We start from the raw sequence: 17,106 nt of genomic DNA on the forward strand, positions 1-17,106 counted from the left end.
ATATTATTTTAAATAAATATGATATTATTTATTTTATTTTATTAAATATAATTATATTAAATTTAATAAAAAATGTAAAAAAAGTAAGAGGTGGGAGTGGATTCCCACTCCCCACTCCAAAAACGGGTGGAGCCTAAGGATTGTGATTTCTACTCCTCCCTTGAAAGATGTAAGTAAATATTGGAGTAGGAGTAATTCACACTCCTCACTCTCATTCCAATAAGTAAACATAGCATTAAAGTTAAATAACTAAAAGTTTCAGAAAGATAAATACGTTGGCAAAATCTCGAGCAAGCCTAAGCTCACCCCGGCTCGAGTTCGGCTTTTTTCGGGCTAGGCCTAAAAGCATGAATTTGTTGGTGAATTATGAGAATATGGAGGCAAAGAACAATGAAATTTCTTAGGATTTGAGACATGTTTCCTTTAAGGTTTTATTTGCCCTCACCAATCTTGGTTTGCTATAGAGTTTTAATGGCAAATTACCCCCAAGATATATCAAATCCTGAATACAATCTTTAGCAAATAAGATTGTATTTCCAGAACAAGCATGAAAAATTCAAAATCTGATTTCTAATCTTATTGTATATATTTCTTTTTATGAATAAGATGTTTATTTGAAAGAATACAACCATTAGAAATGGTACTTCTTCGAAAAAACTCTTTTGGTTTGAAAATGTATCGATTTACAATCGAAATCTTTTCAATCTTGCTAACCGTTTTCCAATTGACAACTTTCTGGAAATAAACGGTTAGCCGTTTTCTCAATAAACGGTGAGCCGTTTATTCTAGGACATAAAACATGCTCTCTGGACTTAAACGGTAAGCCGTTTTCACCATAAACGGTGAGCCGTTTATTCCAGAACAAAAAACATGCTCTCTGGACTTAAACGGTTAGCCGTTTTCTCAATAAACGGCAACCCGTTTTCGTCCAGAATATCAAACCAAACAAACTTGAAAGATGTTACAATCTCTCTTACAATCCCCACTAGATTGTAATATTTTTCAGATTTATTAATGATAAACTTATACATACAAAAGGTATCTTTCGATTTTAACCTTTAATTAGTGAGTGTATTTCAAAGCATTTACAGGACAATAGTGTGCTAAGCATTAAACTTTGTCTCTTAAGTAAATACCGGAGATACATCACATATAAGCTATCCCAGATTTCAAAGTTGTGTTCCAATAGTTAGCACTATTCCGGCCTTGTGCTCTATCTTGGATTCATGAACATTTACAAGATTAAACCATGACCTTGTTAGAAACGGCACCATTTCTTATGTTCACTTAGGTGAAGTTTCAAATCATGTCTTTAGCTATTAAAAGACTTGAACTTCATTAAGAGTAAATACTCAACCTCAACCTCGTAGCTATTTGCACCGAATATCTCGAATTGGATTATTTATTACTCGGTGTCAAACCAGTCACATAACAACAACTTGTTATTACCCATTTAACTATGGAGTAGCGGTATAACTACTACATAGTTGGGTTACCGTCGTTGGTGACTTTATTATATAAAGGTTTCAATCACATTCCATAAGATGTATCCTTAACTAAGTCTCTTGAAAGACCTTTTGTTAAAGGATCTGCTAGGTTTTTATTAGTCCTAACATAAACAATATTAATAACACCATCTGCTATTAATTGTTTCACATATTCATGTCTTAAGCTAATATGTCTAGACTTTCCATTATACACTTTATTATAAGCTCTAGACAATGTAGCTTCACTGTCGCAGTACAAAGAAATAGATGGCATCGGTTGTGGCCACAACATTATATCAAACAACAAATTTCTCAGCCATTCTGCTTCTTTGCCTGCAGATGCAAGTGCTATAAACTCACTTTCCATTGTTGAATGAGTTATGCACGTTTGTTTCTTTGAAGCCCAAGAAACCGCTCCTCCAGCAATTGTAAAAATCCAACCAGAAGTGGATTTATTGTCTCTTGTATTGGTTACCCAACTAGCATCTGAATATCCTTCCAGTACTTCAGGATAATCATTATAAAACAAACCCAAATTAACGGTCCTTTTAAGATAACCAAGTATCCTACCAATTGCTTTCCAGTGTTCAACACTAGGGTTACTCGTGAATCTTGACATTTTGCAAACTGCAAATGCTATATCAGGCCTCGTACAATGCATAGCATACATCAAGCTACCAATTGCACTAGCATATTCTAGTTGAGCTACTATTCGGCCTGAATTCTCTAGTAATTTAATACTAGAATCATATGGGGTATTAGCTTCTTTAAATTTCAAATAATTGAATTTAAGAAGCACTTTCTCTATATAATGAGATTGACACAACGAGTAACCCCCACTATGTTTATTCACTTTGATACCTAAGATAGTATCTACTTCACCAAGATCTTTCATCTTAAATTGTGAAGTTAAATACTTCTTTGTATCATCTACTCCTTGCATATTTGTTCCAAAGATAAGCAAGTCATCAACATACAAGCATATAATCACACCAAAATCATTCGTATATTTAAAATATACACATTTATCAGCATTATTATGCTTAAAACCATGTGATAAAATTACCGAATCAAACTTCTCATGCCATTGTTTTGGTGCTTGCTTTAAGCCATAAAGAGATTTGATTAACTTGCATACCTTTTTCTCATTTCCAGGCAAAACAAATCCCTCAGGTTGTTCCATATAGATTTCTTCATCAAGATCACCATTAAGAAAAGCTGTTTTAACATCCATTTGATGCACATATAAATTGTTCAATGAAGCAATTGCAAATAGCACTCTTATAGAAGTTAACCTAGCTACCGGAGCATATGTATCGAAATAGTCAATACCATTTCTTTGCTTAAACCCTTTGGCTACTAATCTAGCCTTAAAAGTTTGCAAAGAACCATCATTATTGTACTTTCTTCTAAATACCCATTTGCTGCTAATTGGTTGAGATCCTGGAGGAAGATCAACCAAGACCCATGTTTGATTCGACATTATCGAATCCATTTCATCATTTACCGCCTCTCTCCAAAAAGAAGCGTCTCTAGAAGACATAGCCTCGCTAAATGTCTTTGGATCTTTTTCAATATTTAACAACAATGGTACTTTGTTAAGTACATTCTTTCTATCCCCTTCAACCAAGAAGAGTAGTGCTTGTGATGAAATAAAATCCGGAGCTAAACTTTTTTCTTTCTTTTCACGCTGACTCCTCCTTAGTTCGAAAGATGTCGTAGACTCTTTCCTTTTATTATTGTTAGTGGAGGTAACAGGAGTATTAACACATGGTTGATCAATAATTGATTCTGATTCAATATTAGAATCATGTTGAAATTTATTCTCAATAAATTCAACATCTCTAGATTCCACAATCACATTAGAATCTAAATCTAACAACCTATAAGCCTTGGAATTTTCAGCATATCCTACGAAAACACTTTTTATACCTCTAGCACTCAACTTTGATGACTTAGGGTCATGTATTTTATAAAAGGCTAAACAACCCCAGACCCTTAAATACATCAAGTTTGGTTTTCTTCCTTTCCAAATTTCATAAGGAGATATATGTGTTTTCAAAGATGTAATTCTGTTATGAATATGACATGCAGTGAGTAATGCTTCCCCCCACAAATTATTTGGTAGTTTTGCATTAAGGATCATGGAATTTATCATATCCGTGAAGATCATATTCTTCCTTTCAGCCAAACCATTTTGTTGAGGAGTAAATGGAGCTGATCTTTGGTGAATAATTCCAACTTCTTCACAATAATTATTAAATTCAATTGAGAAATATTCACCACTTCTATCACTACGAACCATTTTGATTTTCTTATCTTTTTGGTTCTCAACTTCAGCTTTGAAAATTTTAAATTTATCAAAAGCTTCACTTTTTGTTCTAAGTAAATACACATAAGTGTATCTAGAACAATCATCAATAAAAGTGATGAAGTATCTCTTACCTCCTCTTGTTAAAATGCCATTATACTCACAAATATCAGTATGTATCAAATCCAATATTTGAGTATTTCGTTCAGCTTTAGGAAAAGGTTTCTTAGTTATTTTAGCTTGGATGCAGATTTCACACTTATGACCTTTAACATCATTGCAATTAATCAAACCATGCTTAGACATGTATTTCAAAGATCTAAAGTTCAAATGTGCTAATCTAGCATGCCAAACATCACAAGACTCAACAATATAAGCTAAGTTGATATTATTATTATTAATGCTGAGTTTGTACATTCCATCACAAGAATACCCTTTCCCAACAAATAATCCATTCTTTGACACAATACAAGTATTACCCTCAAGCACAATCTTAAGCCCATGCTTACACATACAACTAGCAGAAATAAGATTCTTCCTAACGGAAGGTACATGAAAGACATTATACAATGTGACTTTCTTTCCAGAAGTGAAGTTGATCTCAACTACTCTTTTCCCTGCTACTATGGCTGCATTATTGTTCCCCATGAGAACCATTTGTCCTTCCGTTTCTTCTTTGTATGATAAGAAAAATTTCTTATCATTACAAACATGAATTGTTGCACCCGAATCGAGCCACCAATCATAGGACTTAGTTACAGCCATATTGGTTTCAGTAATCATGCCAATTTGCATTTCAGAAACCATAGCACAAATCTCTTCAGATTTGTTTTCAATAACATTAGCTTTATGGGAATTCACTTCTTCTTTTTTCTTCTTGAATCTGCAATCACTTTGGCGATGACCTTTCTTACCACAAAAGAAACAATTTCCAGAAAACTTTTGTGTGCTGGACTTCTTGAATTTCTTGTCATTCTTGACTTTAAAATTCTTTGAGAATTTACTAGCTTCAACAACATTGACTTTAGTATAATCATGCTTATCCTTGGATTCACGAGACCTAGTCTCTTCTTCAATTACCAAGTGTTTTTGCAATTCTTCTAAAGTTATGTTCTCTTTACTATGAAGGAGTTTCTTTCTATAATCATTCCAACTTTGAGGCAATTTAGCAATAATAGCCCCAACTTGAAATGATTCAGAAATTTCAACTTTTAACTCTCGAAGCTTAGCAACAATAATTTGTAACTCATGTATTTGATCAAGAATGGATTTTGTGTCTACCATAATAAATTCAAAATATTTAGATACAAGGAATTTGTCAGTACCTTCTTTCTCCGTTTTGTATTTGTATTCAAGAGCATTCCAAATTTCCACCGGAGAAGTCATAGAATTGTAGAGATCATATAATCTGTCAGAAAGCGTATTGAGTATGTGACCCCGGCATATCAATTCATCATCTTCACGACGTTTCCTTGCAGCCTTAACAACTTCGGTATCATCTTCTCTTGGTTCTGGAAATGGTTCCAATTTCGGATCAAGAACATATGCCACTTTAAGAACAGTAAGGAGAAAGAACAATTTTCCCTTCCAACGAGTGAAATTAGTTCCATCAAAACGATCGAGATGGACACTAGGATTCAGAAATGATGTCAAACTCTTCTCAACCTCCATTTGCACAAAAATTAAAACCTTAAAGATTGTTGGTGAATTATGAGAATATGGAGGCAAAGAACAATGAAATTTCTTAGGATTTGAGACGTGTTTCCTTTAAGGTTTTATTTGCCCTCACCAATCTTGGTTTGCTATAGAGTTTTAATGGCAAATTACCCCCAAAATATATCAAATCCTGAATACAATCTTTAGCAAATAAGATTGTATTTCCAGAACAAGCATGAAAAATTTAAAATCTGATTTCTAATCTTATTGTATATCTTTCTTTTTATGAATAAGATGTTTATTTGAAAGAATACAACCATTAGAAATGGTACTTCTTCGAAAAAACTCTTTTGGTTTGAAAATGTATCGATTTACAATCGAAATCTTTTCAATCTTGCTAACCGTTTTCCAATTGACAACTTTCTGGAAATAAACGGTTAGCCGTTTTCTCAATAAACGGTGAGCCGTTTATTCTAGGACATAAAACATGCTCTCTGGACTTAAACGGTAAGCCGTTTTCACCATAAACAGTGAGCCGTTTATTCCAGAACAAAAAACATGCTCTCTGGACTTAAACGGTTAGCCGTTTTCTCAATAAACGACAACCCGTTTTCGTCCAGAATATCAAACCAAACAAACTTGAAAGATGTTACAATCTCTCTTACAGAATTTATGTGTTATATTGTTTTTGAATTTTTTCACTATAATTTACAAATTTATAATGTATATAATTTTTTTAGATTAGACTTTAAAAGTTAGGTTAAAAGGATTTAAACCTTTAAATATATGTTAAGGATGGGTTAAATAAATACTAAAAGGTATGTTTTATTTAAAATAAAAATATTTTTAACACATTTATCAAGCTTTCGGGCTAGATATAGGTTTTTTAGGTGAAGCCCTAGCTCGGCCTAAAACACTTACACTCGGTTCGAGTGGACTTTTTCTACCATGTTTAGCTATAACCACAAGCTTTTCTATAGAAATTATTTTACACAAACTATTTTTTTGGGGGGGGGGGGGTGTTCACATATCCTCTCCCAAATAAAATTTGGGTGGAGGTAGGTATCTTCCCATTAATATGAGGTGGAGATAATCAAAATAATAATAGGTATACTAAGATTTTTTGTACAAATTAATGTGGTGTATTTTCTAGTGTCACATGGCTCATCATATATTTTCTTTATAATCTTTTAAATGTGGGATACACATGGCAATGAGTGAATGCAAAAGAAAAAAATGTATTATTATATATATTATTATTTACAAATTATTGTACAAATATTATTTATATGAATTAACGTAGAAATTAATGTGTCAATATTATATAATTACCCTATGTCCCAAATTTTAAAGCACATAAAAAAATATAATATGAGATACGTGACGATCGTATAATATATTGCCACATCATTAGTTTGTACATGCATAGTTTATATAAGAATTAGTATACCTAATATTATGTTGTAATTGAAATGGAGTATAATTTATATTAAATTGAAATTAGTTTTATTTCATAAATATAAAAGCTATGAATTAAAGTATCTATGTAACCTCCAAATCTGGAGGGCTACCTTAATCATTTCTTGTTACAGTTCGGTGAGGCAGCTGTCAAGATGGAGGAAATAATAGTTATGATATTTCATGATTTTTGTAGGTTAATTAGTTACCTCATTAATAGATAAGGTATTGGCCAACTCGGGATACATCAGAAAGGTTGATAATACGAGCACGATGGAAGTTCTAAGCATGCATGATTGCATGGTGACAGTCACAGATTGGGCACAACATGGGTTGCGTAGCAAGAAAAAAGAATTTTTTTTTTTTAGAAAAAAAAAAAGCCTTCTGATACCAGTTGTTTTAAATTTTTAAATATTTTGTTCCACATCTATACAGTATGCATGATTAGGACTCCATCTGATATGCGGAGAAAAAATTGTAACTTATCCTGAGAAAATCCAGGCTCCAAAAAGAAAGCTTGGAGACGCCATTTGTGGGTTTGCCTATAAATGCAGGTGCATCATCAATATCTTTTCTAACTCCTTAGATAGCCATTGACTTGCTCCGTATCTTTTCTATTCATCATCTTCTTCTTAACTTTGCCTTCTCTGTTTCTTTCTTGCAACTTAATTTGAAAATCTGGCCCGCCCTTCGACCACGACAGGCACCGATGCCATTGCTTTTGATATTGCCGGCGGAGGCCAGTACGCTGGCGTCTCCCATGGTAGAATTCTCAAATACATTAATCCCATTCTTGGTTTTGTAGATTTTGCTGTAACCGGCGAAAGCAGTTATGTTACGGCCCGAATAACCCTTTGCTGGAACCCATTCGTGGTCGTTCATTTGATCCGACAATCTTTACATTGCATATTTTGATCCACTAGTGATTAAGAGGCCCTTTACCAGGCCCATAATACATGGACTTTACATTTTGTGAGCTTTTATCCATAATTTTTATCCCGCTGGCTGGGCTTAAAGCCAGCTGGCATGAACTGGGCGGGCCCAAATTTTTCTGCCAATCCTATTTTAAGGTGCACTTTCCATAAATTTTTCAAAATAAAATTTGGCACTTTTCCAATAGCTGCTCAAAGTAGGTTCCATACCCTGGAAGCTGGAAGAATGGTTCCTTTCTTGATTCTTGATCTTGGTTTTCGATCTCTCTACCTATAAGTACCAGCATACAGGTATATGTTTGTGTATCTTCATTCCCAAAATGGCCATAATCTTTAGCTTCAAAACTTTGATGATGCTCTGCATCTTCCTTTTTGAACTCCCTTTGCCTTCCATGGATCTTTCCATCCCAACCTTCACCAAAATCATCCTACCAAATACCGCCATATGTCCTGAATCTGTACTTCAAAAGCTTTTTTGTTCTTCGGATTGTATTTCAAAAGCCTTTCGGTTGAATCCCCAGTACCAAATGCTTTGAGAATTTGATTGCAAAATAAGCAGTATCAATGGAAAACTACCCATCATACAATTATAAAATGTTCAGCTCTGAATCCAAGTCCTTTAAACTAGGACATGCATGCATGTGTAAACAAACGAGTCCTGGTAATCGGTCGACGTCTAAACCATGAAGGAAGTTGAAGGGTACTCTTTCTGCAATGGTGGCTAGTTGTGTTGCAAGACCTCCATTTTTTTCCGACGAGATCGCCTGTTAAGCTGTTGAAACTTAAGCCCAATCCCCTTGTACCCTTTCGGTGAATAAGTGAATGCAAAATCGACAAAACCAACATCAGGTCCTTGCTGTTTAAGAATTCTACCATCAGAGACGCCTGTCTAGGGTCCTGCACCAGGTGAATTGAAGACGGAAGGCTTCAGGGCCCATGGTTGTTAATGGTGCTAATGGGAGCTTCGTGAATGACTCAGCTGAGAGAACTATTGAATGAATAGAGGACAGGACAAAGACGATCATGGAAAACATTTCTACCTAATCTGCTTAACAGAGACATTAAGAAGGAGGGAGCTGGAAACTTTCAAAAAGGCTTTTTTAAAGTTTAAAATGTTTTATAGACCGGAAATTTATACAACAAATTGAAACAATCTCACAAAGTACACAGTGATAGTTCGGCTTTGCATCAAGGGCGGATCCAAGAACTTTTTATCACTCCGTACTAATTTATAAAATTATTTTCAATATCCATATAAATGTCAGTGCATATAAAGAAATAAAAAATTACATATCAAACAACACAATATCAAAACTCTTAGTACAATATTATATTTAATAAAAGATTGACAACCATATAACAAATAAGTTTATAATATAAATTATTAAAATTGTACCATAAAAATTATTTTTGAAATTATTATAATTTTATTGATTGAGAATGTGAAATCTTTAAATAATTTGATATAATGGAAAGAAAATGAGCAAGTATGACTGTGAAAAAAAACATGAAATTATGAAATTTTTAATTGTTACTATATATATATATATATTAATTTTTTATAGTCAAAGCTCCCTACAATCATAATATTTGGAATTAAACTAATTTAATTAGTATGAGGAGGTTATAATTTAATAAAAGTTCAGTTACAAAATTATTATTTTGACTTAATTATGCTCAGAGCAAGTGATGCAAAGGTAAAATATGCACTACACTAATAATTAAGTAATAGAGCATACCAAATCTAATATATAGATATTGATAAAAGAAATAGACATAATTTTAAAGAAATTAATACATATATTTATGTAGTGTCGGAATTATGCAAAGTCATCTTCAAAGTCTAAATGTTTGCATTCTATTATGTTTTTCTCTCAATGTAAATTTTATAAATATTGTATAAGTATTTAGTAACATTCTAAATAATAAATCATTGTCCCAAATAACTTTTAATAAATATTTATTTCATCTTAGGCCTTTAATATAATATATCATTTTTTTTCGCGACATACAAATAATTATTACTAAGTGGAGGGGAGGTTTCTTAAAAGAGAATCTAGAAAAATTACAACGTTTTATAATATAGAGTTTATTCTTGTTTATGATTAACTCAAATTAGGACCGAAATTTTTTATGATTACCTAGATGTTATTCTTATATAGAGTATCACTGGAGAGATTTTTTTATTGTAATACTAGAGACTACATTATAATACACTGATATGCTTTTCTTTCAATTAGAATTTTTTTACAATAAGTTAAAGTTGTAATGACATTTTAGCCCCTCTAACAATTTCAATTTATTCAATAAAATATATAATTTAACCATTTTATAAAATAAGACACTAACTCTAATTGAAAAAACAAATTATGGACATAATTGAAAATAAAATAAAAACTTATTATATATAAAAATGAACAAAACATAAGGGGGTATGAATGTTTATTTCCTGGGCTAGAGCCCGGTCTAGACCAGGCGTAGAGTTTTTAGCCAACCTGCAAAGATGAATACAAAGAAAAGAAAGAAAATGCATATCTTAATTAAAATGGGGTGCATTCCCTTTCGTCCGTACGGTTTGGCCTAATTTTGAGAAATGTAGCGTCAACGGTGTGATAATGCTATGCCTTGCGAAAAACTGCCTCCCGGTAAAACGGTTTCAAAATCAAGGCCTAAGCACAGAACAGACCCAAATATTGTGTATCACTTCAAGAAATTTTATCTGAAAAAAGAACAAATAACTATTTTTGTGATTCCAATCGATTTTCAGCACATACTGGTGACTTCATAAGGTAGTGGCCGTGAAGTTTCATGCATGGTCTACTTTGTCTCTCAGTGAAGCATTTGTTGTTTAATAATGTGCAATCTGCCTAAACAGAAGCAACAGACATTGACTTTGACACAAATCTGTCTACGTTCTCTATCTCTTGGTTCAACAACTTTAACCGATATTATCCCTACTTACTGGCTTTCCAAACTTGAGGCACATTTTAGGGTACCCTTTTTGTAGCATCGACCTTTTCATATATCAACCCTGAATTTAAGGTTGGTTCCATACCTAGAAATAACAAACCCGTTTCTTCATTACAAAATCTTCATTGTGTCATCTGGTATCCTGCTTGAATTTTCATCTCTAACAGTACACTTCAATTATTGGTTATCATGTCTATAAATACCTGCATGATTGTGTTATTCTTCATTCCAAAACATAGCTGTAACTCTCGGCTACAAAATGGCAGCCACGCTCAGCCTCTTCGTTTTCGTCTTCTCTTTGGCCTTGGATGGTTTTTTCTATCCCAACGTTCACCAAGATCCTGTTTCCACCAAAAGCCTTTGGTGGAGAATCCATTGCCTTTGAGCCAGTTGGTGGAGCATTCTATACTGGAGTTGCTGACGGTAGAATTCTCAAATACCAGGCCCCAGATGGTTTCACTGATTTCGCCTTCACCACACCAACAAGGTAACATATTGAACATTGAACTAACCATCTTCATGGAATTTTTTTTTTTTAATAAATACCAGACTCTTTCGGGTTTGATACAGGTCAAAGGCAGTATGTGATGGCACCACAAATTTAGATTTGGGACCAATCTGTGGGAGGACATTTGGTTTAGCATTGCACTATGCAACAAGACAGCTCTACATCGCCGATGCTTATTCTGGCCTTCTGGTAGATGGGCCTAATGGAAGACTTGCCACCCAACTTGCGACCGGTGCAGAAGGACAAGCTTTCCACTTCTTGGACGGTTTGGATGTTGACCAGGGCACTGGAATTGTCTATTTTACAGATGCTAGCGGTGCCTACGATTTCAGGTTCTAACTCATCCACATTCTTAACTTTTTGACTGCACCAAAGTGAACTAAAACTGTTGCAAATTGTTACACAGGACTATTGTAAAGCTGAATATAACAAATGACTCCACTGGAAGATTACTATCGTATAACCCAAGAAGCAGTCAAGTTACAGTATTGCTAAGGAATCTCACCGGGCCAGTAGGGGTTGCAATTAGTGTAGACAGCTCGTTTCTTCTTGTATCAGAGTTCACTGAAAATAGGACTTTGAAATATTGGCTAAGAGGTCCCAGAGCTAACTCATTCGATATCATAAACTTCCAGGCAAAGCCAGACAATATCAAGAGAAACCCAGGCTTGTTACAGACATTTTGGGAGGCAGCAATCATTACAAGACAACCTGCAGGAACACCTGTGCCGATAGGTCAAAGGATCAGTGCATTTGGTGCTGTCCTGGATACGATAAGTTTCGAGGCACAGTACGGCACGACTCCAATCAGTGAAGTTCAACCGTTTGGTGGTGCATTATACATATCTTCACGATCAACAGATTTTGTTGGTGTTCTCAGGCCTTGAGGCAGCTTTGCTGTAATTGCAGCTTGAGTTGTAACAGCTGCAGCCGAATAAGTTGTGTAATAAGGCAGGGCTATCCCTGCCCTGGGCTCATAAATGACGCTTTTACAATGCTTCTTTCGCTTTCTTCAGTATCAGCAATAACTGAGAGTTCAGAGGAATAGAAATGGAAGTAATGCATTTTGTCTAAACTGCATCCCTGAGTCAAAATCTCATAAGAAAGTCCTCACACATCATTGCCAAATCCCTAATGGCTGAAAGTATTTTCCATACTCTCCCTTCGTGGCAATCTATGAGAAAGTGTACATGCCCTTAATAAAGCCATAATAGATCGGTCAATGATTACAGATTAGGACCAAAATGATACTTATGATTGAAAATTATATAAAATTATAATCAGAGGATAAGCATTAAACACTTTCATTAATTCAAGTCACTCAGATTTAACTCATTTGTGTTCTAAAGTCGGAGCACAGATCATCGTTAATATTTATATGCGAGTATGTCAAAAAGGCAATATACATTAAAACATTAACAAGCCAATCAAGTAGATAACATTATGAAAGACAGGTAACCAGCAAGCACTAAAGAATTCATGCTAGAAAGATGAGCATATATGAACTTCACATATTCTTTAATTCAGCTAAACAGTCTTGGATGCCTTCCAAATTTGCATTGTAGAGGCCTGCAGTACAAAATAACAATATCTCATGAAACAAATATGGGATTTTGACTCCATAAAGAAAAATCAACTCAATGAGACAAATAACATAAACATGAGTACTGTTACCTTTGCCACGGTTCATACTACAAAAATCTCTATCTGCATTGTTAACCCTCTCCACTTTAATATGCTGCATATCATTCATCCTTTTCGTCTTCAGGTTGTGCATTTTCATATGCAGGTCTGATGCAGTTTTTACCATCTCTGCAGGAAGCAATTGTTGAGAATACATACTATTACAACTATAATACAATTTTCTATCTAAACATTTTGTTCTAGAAACATCAGCAAATATAATCAACTAAGAGTTTAGACAGTTTCTGTTGGCAGAAAGACTTGAATCTTCAGCAGTAGACATTCTTTTATTTATTCAGTGGCTCTTAAGAGTTGTCTCACAGGCTTAAAAATCCTCCTTGGTGGACCCAATACAACGTATAACAAAAGCAGAAGTCTCAATGAAGTGGACTAGTTCAGAGGAGCCAGTTCTTTGAGTAAACTTATCAAATTGGTATACTTCAGCAATATTATTACTTCCCTTTGTTTAAGCTGCTGGCCAGATGAGATTAATAAGAGTACGCGCGCCAACCAATTGTGGTGGTTTCCATGAAGACTTCAACAGGTTAAAACACTAACATATCAAAACATACTAAGCATTAAAGGGAGAAGAAAATTTGTTGTCTGAAGTATAGATTATTATTGGACAAAAAGTTTATTGGCCAGTGCTCTCCAATACCATGATCCATATTAATTGCCAAGGAGTGTCATATAAGCAGTTTACATATGCAAGTTACTGAAAGAGGCAGAGAAGAATCAGTACGACCCACCAGCAAGGTTTCAAAAAACTGACCAAGAAATTACAAAGGCTTGGATATCTCAACAGCACTAAAATATATTCTATCCAATAACTTATATAAAGTAGAAAAATCTGCAATATGCTCAACCCACTTTCTTAAACAACACATTTTTTGAAATAGATGAAAGCATTAAAAGTGGATGTCATTGCAATCTGAAATCGAGAAAACATGAGGCTGAATAATTAACCTTGGAACAGGTCATGCACAGAATTTTGATCATATAATTGTAATGCCTCACTAACAAGTCCAGCAGAGTGATCAGTTGCAGAAGACTGCTTTTCTAATGCTTGAAGCTCTCGACTGAGCTCAGAGGACTCCTTACCAACCTTAAGAGCGAATTCCAATGCAATGAAAACCAATTTAGACAAGTAAAAAAAAAAAAAATCACTAGAAATGAGATATTCAGACTATTTGAAAATTTGTTTTACCGCAGCAAGCTTATCCCTCAAGGAATCCATTTGCACATCAAGATCTGAATCATTAAATGCATCTTGGCAGAGTGAGCTTTCACATGGTAATTCATTCTGGAAAGAAATTTCTGAGGCATGTCACTAATATAAATAGAAAGAATTAACAGCAAGAAAAATTTACTGCATATTCTCCGTCAAATAAATTTAAATACCCGGTTGTTCATAGCAATTTCACAATTAACAAAACATTGTTCTTACATTATTCTCCTAGAAGAAGATATCTCATTATCACCAGATAGTCAGCTCGTCATAATTTCGGCATACTTATGTCTATTGCAAAATTTTGACACTAAGCATTCCCTATGCTTTTCTGCCTATGAGACTCTTACAGCCTGTCCTTCTCCAATAGTTGATAAGTCTACTTAAAGGTTAACTTTCAGCATCCAAACCTTATTGCTGCAACATTAATTCTCTAGGATTACCAATTTTAAAAATGTTAGGCAAGCAGTCAAGCTTGTCAATCGGCAGATCAAAAGATATGCAAAATTGTGAGAAGTGGCTATGTTGCTGTGCAAAGCAGTCAAGTGGATGTACAGAACCTCAACTGAAAAAAGTTTGGCATTCCCTTTATAGTTTTATCTTTCAAATAATTCCTTACCCTCCCCAACATTTCCTTTGAAGCATACTGACCATAAAACTCAAAATAATCATAATAATTTCCAAACTATGCCATTAGAAATATTTAAACTATCCATGTTCACACGAACTTATGCATTGCCTCAATGGATCATAGAAATAGAACAAAGAAAAAATGGTTATGGCCGAAGGCTCTATGCAAGTTAGCAATCAATCAAAAAAAATTTCAAAAAGTATAAACCATACTTCTTTGAAATAAATCCCAAAATCTAGAAAACTTGGATTGAAGAAAATGAAAAATAACAATAGGTCAGACTAATCAACTTTTTTTTTTCCTTTGAATTATATGAAGATTCTACTTTCCAAATTTCAGTTTGATCCAAGAAAGAAACATAACATGTTTACCGATTGCTTTGCACTCTTAACAGGGGTATGAGAAGATCAAATCAAGCATAAATAGCATAGCACCCCACTTAAACTGCTTTACAACATTACAATAAGCATTAGCATACAAAAACAGAATAACAAAGTCTCAACAATCACCATTAACGCATGTAAGGAGATAAATTGAGGGAAGAAAATTATGGAGATACACATAAATAGAAAATAAATTTGTCATGCAATGTGCCAATGACCAAATAACATCCAATAAACAAAAGAACCTACACTTTTGGGTAAAGAAAAGCCTTCAGGAACAGAAAAACAGTGATGAAGGCAATACTTCTCCCACACACTGAGTCGCTTATCCAAAGCCAACTGAATCAAATTGCGGATATAGGCAACACCCTATCAAAGTATCATAGGAGAATCACAAAGACCAAAGAGTTAGCAGACATACATCACAACCACAAAACAATCATAGCTCCATAATCCAATAATTATCCATATTAACTTCTTCTAATGATTTTTTTTTTAGAATAGTCTCTTGCGCAAATAACTTTGTATCACAAATTACCACCAAGGCATTTATTAATAGGAAATTCTTGAGTGGTCCACTTCCCCTGAATGAAAAAAAATCCCCTTAAATATTTAAATTTAAAACAATTAATAAAAAAGTTGAAGAAAAGAAGTGACTTGGAATTCATAAGGGATTTTTTGTCTGTTCCTTTTCGGTATTTTCGGTCCGCTTCACCTCGACAGTTATGCCATGATACACTTAATGACTATATGCAAGACTTCCCAACCAGGACATATTTGCTTACTTGAGGAACATAATTTCTTTCTCTCTCTCTCTTTTTCACCCTTCACGAGGTTTAAGTTGAAAAAGAAAATTATGGGTTAGTTAATAAATTGAGCTGCAAAAGTGGTGGATCTTTACCTTGCTTAGATCTTGAGACTTATCCGTGTCCTCGGTTTTCAAAAGGGTCGATGCCTGTCTGCATAAACAACGGCAGCACAATTCACAGTCAGTTCTTTTTAAAAAATACAGAATTAAAAATATAAAAAAATGACAAAGAAATGGAGTTTGAAATTGAAAGAGAAAGAGAAGGGGGAGAGAGAGAGAGAGTACTGGAGATAGAAATTGAAAGCTTCGTCGACCAAATCGTCGACGGTGTTGAGAGTTTCGTTGATGAAAAGTTGTGGGTTTAGGTTTAGAGAATTGAATACGGCCTCACTTTCGCTTCCTTCCATTTCTCTCACTCAAGATATCTCAGCTTCCTTCGCTTCCTAATTTCTACAGAAGCAGAGAAGGGGAGATTTTGAATCTGCTATTTAGGGCTTTAATTTTATAACACTGATAATTTTCCCGCCAAAAATTGTAGGTTGGTAAAAACTGTATAATGTGATTGAAAAAAAAAAGAAAATGAAAATGCAAGTGGTATCTGGCCACTTTCCACTTCAAGTCTTCTCCAGTACACCACTTCACTGCGACTACTTTTGCGAACCACTTTTTTTTTTTTGTCAATAACACAATATATATATAACTCGTGCTTTTTAGTTTCTTTAAAATTTAAAATGGAAAAATTGTAGCAATTTCATCACTCTTTATTTTTTTTAATAATTATATGAAGAAAATATTATTCAAAAAAGATAATAATGTCATTGGATTAAAAAAGGTGTCAGAAATATGGGCTTCGACACTAATTTAAAACTCAATTGTCGCGTTTTAGGTAATCTAAAAGTTTATAATGTTGTTTATCAATTTAAAATGGTGCAAGGTGCCCGATGTGAATTTTTTTAAATACAAATTTATACCATTTCATTTTTAATTCGATTAACTTATTAAAAAATATAAAATTATGAGTTTTTTTTTTAATGCAAATTTTAAAATTTTC

At 33.9% G+C, this 17,106-nt stretch overlaps 2 protein-coding genes across 2 annotated transcripts; one reads left to right on the top strand and one right to left on the bottom strand.

Moving 5' to 3' along the window:
* Nucleotides 1-11,122: 11,122 nt before the first annotated feature.
* On the top strand, nt 11,123-12,209 carry LOC102611702 (protein STRICTOSIDINE SYNTHASE-LIKE 12-like). The gene is made up of 3 exons (XM_006485675.4): nt 11,123-11,301; nt 11,385-11,654; nt 11,729-12,209. Exons 1-3 carry the CDS (start codon nt 11,123-11,125, stop codon nt 12,207-12,209), a joined length of 930 nt encoding a protein of 309 aa, XP_006485738.2.
* Nucleotides 12,210-12,709: 500 nt separating this feature from the next.
* On the bottom strand, nt 12,710-16,707 carry LOC102611993 (protein MIS12 homolog). The gene is made up of 7 exons (XM_006485676.4): nt 16,341-16,707; nt 16,149-16,206; nt 15,497-15,616; nt 14,213-14,308; nt 13,972-14,110; nt 12,997-13,134; nt 12,710-12,891 (listed from the first exon to the last, which is right to left on the bottom strand). The coding sequence occupies exons 1-7, from the start codon at nt 16,460-16,462 to the stop codon at nt 12,830-12,832; spliced, it is 735 nt and encodes a 244-aa protein (XP_006485739.2). The 5' UTR covers nt 16,463-16,707; the 3' UTR covers nt 12,710-12,829.
* Between the last annotated feature and the right edge of the window lie 399 nt (nt 16,708-17,106).

This window comes from Citrus sinensis, chromosome 3 (genome assembly GCF_022201045.2).
Source record: "Citrus sinensis cultivar Valencia sweet orange chromosome 3, DVS_A1.0, whole genome shotgun sequence".
Taxonomy (NCBI): Eukaryota; Viridiplantae; Streptophyta; class Magnoliopsida; order Sapindales; family Rutaceae; genus Citrus; species Citrus sinensis.